Raw genomic sequence first — 4,718 nt, forward strand, 5'->3', positions numbered from 1 at the left:
GAATAGCACTATGTACGCCTGGTAATTGGCAAACAACTGCGTTATACATTTTAATTCTATACCAATATCCTACATCACATACTGCGTTTTAATTTTCAAGATTTTAAGAAAAGACAAAAATATTTGCATTTTAAGCGATTAAAATCTGTAAAGCGTAGTAGTAGCAGAGTGTTAAGTCTAACATGCAACATCACGAATAAGTAATTGGTAATTATCATGAATGGCTTGGACTAAATAAATGGATACATGTCTTGGCGTGACTTACACGATGAAAGCGCGAGCAGATGACTTGGGATAAGAAAAATGACCTTGGAACAAAATTTAATGACTTGATGTCTCCGTTAAATAATCGATTAATGTGAAGGAAAATGTTAGATCGTTTTGAAATACACATTCTTTATTGTCGCTGGAAATGAACGCTAACGCTAACTAGGTGGGAAAAAAGAAGAAAGGTAAGGGGAAAAACACAAGAAGAAACAATGTAAATACCTATGTGAAGGAGAATATTAGGGGGATCCGCAATTGTTTTAAAACAACTACGTACTGCGACTAATTATGACTTTAGTTGTTGTTTTTTTTTTTTTTTTTCGAGCCAAGTAGTGGATAACCACTTTTGCAAAAAGTGTGTGCCCAATCACAGTTCTCATTATTCAAATTAAAAAGTGATAAAGCATAATTACGGAAAACTGAAATTATGTAGCTTAATTTCAATATTCCGACGTTAATAACCAAACTTCATCTTAATGTTTTTATTTCTACAACAATCGCTCATTATCTTTTCAGATAATTACTTAAAAAATTGAAGAATAAAGGGTATTATCATATTTATAATTATCAGGAGCCCCGTATAAAGATGCCGTGGCGAGAGGTTGTCGAATCAGGAAGGAAAGATGCAAACCATCTTCCATGATAAGACTGATTGTTAAAATGAGTTGGTAAAATCTAAATCAAGGCGGATTCCAGTATTTAACTTATTGGATAGCTACACAGAGAGAGTGGAAGCAGTTTGGCGCAGTGGGGAATGGTTTGGATTCCCAACCTCAGGTCGGGATTTCAATTCTTCGCTGGGCATTTCGTTTGTGTCCTTGAGCAAAGCACTATCTTCCCAGCTGTATCAGTGGGTACCAGAAAATTGCAGGGGTAACCTGCAGTGGACTAGCGTCCCACCCGGGTGGAACACTCTCATTTGCTTCAGACTGAAGATGAGTCTAGTGGCCCTCGTCAAGTATTTCCTTATATCTGCACCGATGAGTGATAATGCCTCGCCGTCTGGAAAACGTACACATTAAACGTTTTCCTCTTTTTATTATGATTTCTTTTCAATTAGTTATTATTTCTTTTTAATTGATGTGAGACCATCGAAGAATCACTAATAATGCCTAATATTTATTTCAAAGCACCCATTGCTGGGCAACCAATAGAATACGGTAATAATTATAATTTTTAACATTGGCGCATTATGCACGCGAAATAGCGTTACTAATCCTTTTTTATTTTTCTTTTCTTTCTACACGGTCAGGTTGCCTTATTTGTAGATGATAAGTCCGAGTTAGAAGTTTATTTTCCAATTACAATATGCAACGTGCCTTATAGAGATAAATTCGGCAGAACAAAGGAGTACACCTATGGTAAGTATGTTTCTTTGTATTAACATTCCACCGGCACATCTGCAGTTAGATACCTTGTCCAAGAATCCAGTTTCCTCCCTCCCTGTAATTTTGTTAGGCCTACAACCGATCATTGTTTACAACAACAGCCGCACTTATGTAAGCCAACAGTATGCGAGTTCCATCGGTTATGATATGATTTATGTAATGCACATCAGAATAACTTAATATAACGTATTAATAACAACTTAAATGCACGTCAGTCAACTTGTTTCGCTTGAAGTGCATAATATTGCAGATCATGAATCGAAATCATGGCAGATTCGACCTATTGTATATTAGCCCTACAGGTCAAAATGATCATAGGCATGTATGTAAAATTACAACTGTGAAGTTGTATATAAAACTTGTTGAAATAAACCAGAAACGTGGCAGTACATCGACTAGCATGGGTTACACTGGAAGTCAACCCTTCTTCTTTAGAATAGAATAGGCCTACTAGGGTCATTTTCGTGTTCATGGCTAATGTACACACGAAGCCAACGGCTTAAGCTACGTTCACACCAGCTAGCTTGGTGTAAACTTGGAGGTATAAAATAACATGATGTGAACGTAGATAATCCAATCACGAGGCCGATTAGAGCTAGTGTCACTGAAAAATGTCAGAAACAGGATAAGCAATTCTTTCACAGTTGGTCCCTCATATCGCACTAAACGTGCAAACGTGCAGTCTAATTGGGCCATCCAATTAATCCACTGTGATTTTACCCTACATAATATCAGCATGGCTAAGTGAATCTAACAAACCAGTGAATCTAACTGAACGGGCTACATAATTGAAATCAATTAAGTAAATAATAATCGAAGAACGCATGGTTGTGATCTAAAACGAAATGTATATTCTTCTTTTTTTATTGAAGCGCATCCCTGCTCCAAATCATGCGGTGCAAATGAGGGTTTCATAAAGGAATACCACAACGGGCAGCAGGTAATACAACTACGTCATTTTACCCCACTATACTTGACAGCGTTACCAATGGAGGCAAGAGCCACTAAATCTGCTGATATACCCATTGTTATCAACGAGCAAAAACCGAATGGCTATGCTCAGAATCAGAACGGTGGGTATCCCGGTTCACCCCGTTGGGACGTTATTGAAAACAGGAACTCATTGAATGGTACCCCTTTGCTGGATGTACCTTCATTAAAAGTTGACGAAGCCGAGGGGTCGATAATTGCAAGTAAAAGTAGTGGGAGCATCACAAAATATAACACGCGTAGAAGTAGTGCGCACACGACAAGAATGAGTTTTCAAGGAAACACGGTATTTCAAATTTCATTGGATGACAGCAGCAACGCAAGCCGACAATCGTCGTCCGCAGACGATAAGACATGTACCCCCGAGGAACCGTCGACCCCATTCTCTCAGCCACAGCCTCTGCGTAGGCCTCAGAATGGAGGCACAGTGTCAAAGCGATCCAAATCACGAACTTATACCTATAGGGATAATTATGGAATTCGAAATAACATGGCGACAGAATTGTCGCTGGAAAGTGCTATAAACTATGGTTACGTGGCGTCTAGCGATCTAGATGAGTCTTACGCAGGCAGTTGGAATAGCTTTTCAGAAAGTACATATAATTCTGAAAGGCATACACGGCCCAGTTACAGAGGTTTTTATGACGGTGACCAGTTGTCAACAGAGGCTGTTGCGCGGAGTAATAATTTACATGAAATGTACTCGATGTCACGATTTACGAATGGCTACCAGCACAGTAGATCGGGAAGCTCTGGATCCTACGCAGTTGATACTGATGCAATTGACACGGAGATCATTGGTGATCATGATGGCAGACGAAAACGACATTCTGACCGACGTAAGAAATCATTTGCGTCGCACTATGTTTGATAACTGTTAACACCTCCTTATTAAAAAAGAAACACTTTGAATTATAATTACATTTCAAAAAAATGAAGAGGATAATTGGGGTGCTTTTTTGAAAGCTCGGAAGAGCTTTCTGTGGAAATTGTATTTTAAAATCGAATGAAATGAAGTAAATCGAACGGACGAAAGAGAGTAAACATTGTCAAACCATTAAACGGCAACACACGTTGTACGAACAGTGTAACGGAAGTTGAGAATATGAACATAAAAGGAATTTGATCTATGCAAACGAGGTAGGGTTGCGTTGTCTGCATTATTTATAATAGGAAGAATTTAATTTCCTGTCTAATAGTTAGTGATTGAAACACCTTGAATACATGCTTTTATCACCATGAATATATGCGTACAAAATATATTTTAATATAATGTATATTATAATTTATATGTATATAGAATTATGTTCTGAGGTTGACATTCATTTGTTTGTTCAGATATAATCATTAATATAAATATATTATACCAACTTTACTCAACACACACCCACACTCAATAAATAATATGTGTATATTAGTTTATATATAATAGGCCTATATTACATATGATTTATGTATGAATATATAGCTGTATGCAAAAGGTCCCGGATTTGATTCCTGGTGGAGGCAGAGTTTTATTTTCTTTCTTTGTCAGATTTCTCTTCGTTTAAATCTATATAATTGCTGTTTCTGTTATTTTCCATATGCCTAAGTCACTTTATATACCAGTACATAAAAAAAATAATGCACAGAAGAGGGCTATCCTATAGATCTCTGGCAGTCTCTAGTCACGTGCGATATTAGAGCTAATATATCAACATCGTGACGTCAGACACGTTCATTGAATGAAAGGAATTTCTACCGGTGCTTGAATCACCACAATCCCTGCGTGGTCAAGTGGTTATGACGTTCACCATGTATGCGAAAAGTCTCCGGTTCGTGTCCTGGTGGGGGCTGAGTTATTTTCATTCTTTGTCAGGTCTCTTATACACATCTAGATGTGTATAAGAGACAGCATTGACATACACTGAATACAGTATGTAGCAATAATATCGTTAAAGCCTGGGATATAATATCAGATTTTTGTCTGTCAAACTCAATATTTGTTTGATTGGATAACAAACATTTTCTGTTGAGACCGATACTCATTATAATGATAACTTATTCCCGATTTTGGTAAAGAACGAAATACGT

At 37.4% G+C, this 4,718-nt stretch overlaps 1 protein-coding gene across 1 annotated transcript in view; it reads left to right on the forward strand.

Moving 5' to 3' along the window:
- Positions 1-4,497, forward strand: part of LOC117112105 — a 16,665-nt gene extending 12,168 nt beyond the window's left edge. Inside the window, exons 6-7 of the mRNA XM_033255155.1 lie at positions 1,520-1,628; positions 2,528-4,497. Coding sequence (XP_033111046.1) covers positions 1,520-1,628; positions 2,528-3,516 — 1,098 coding nt within the window. The 3' untranslated portion in view covers positions 3,517-4,497. The remainder of the gene's footprint in view (positions 1-1,519; positions 1,629-2,527) is intronic.
- Positions 4,498-4,718: the final 221 nt, after the last annotated feature.

This window comes from Anneissia japonica, unplaced genomic scaffold (genome assembly GCF_011630105.1).
Source record: "Anneissia japonica isolate Jap-2015-1 unplaced genomic scaffold, ASM1163010v1 scaffold3934_len446420_cov169, whole genome shotgun sequence".
Lineage (NCBI taxonomy): Eukaryota > Metazoa > Echinodermata > Crinoidea > Comatulida > Comatulidae > Anneissia > Anneissia japonica.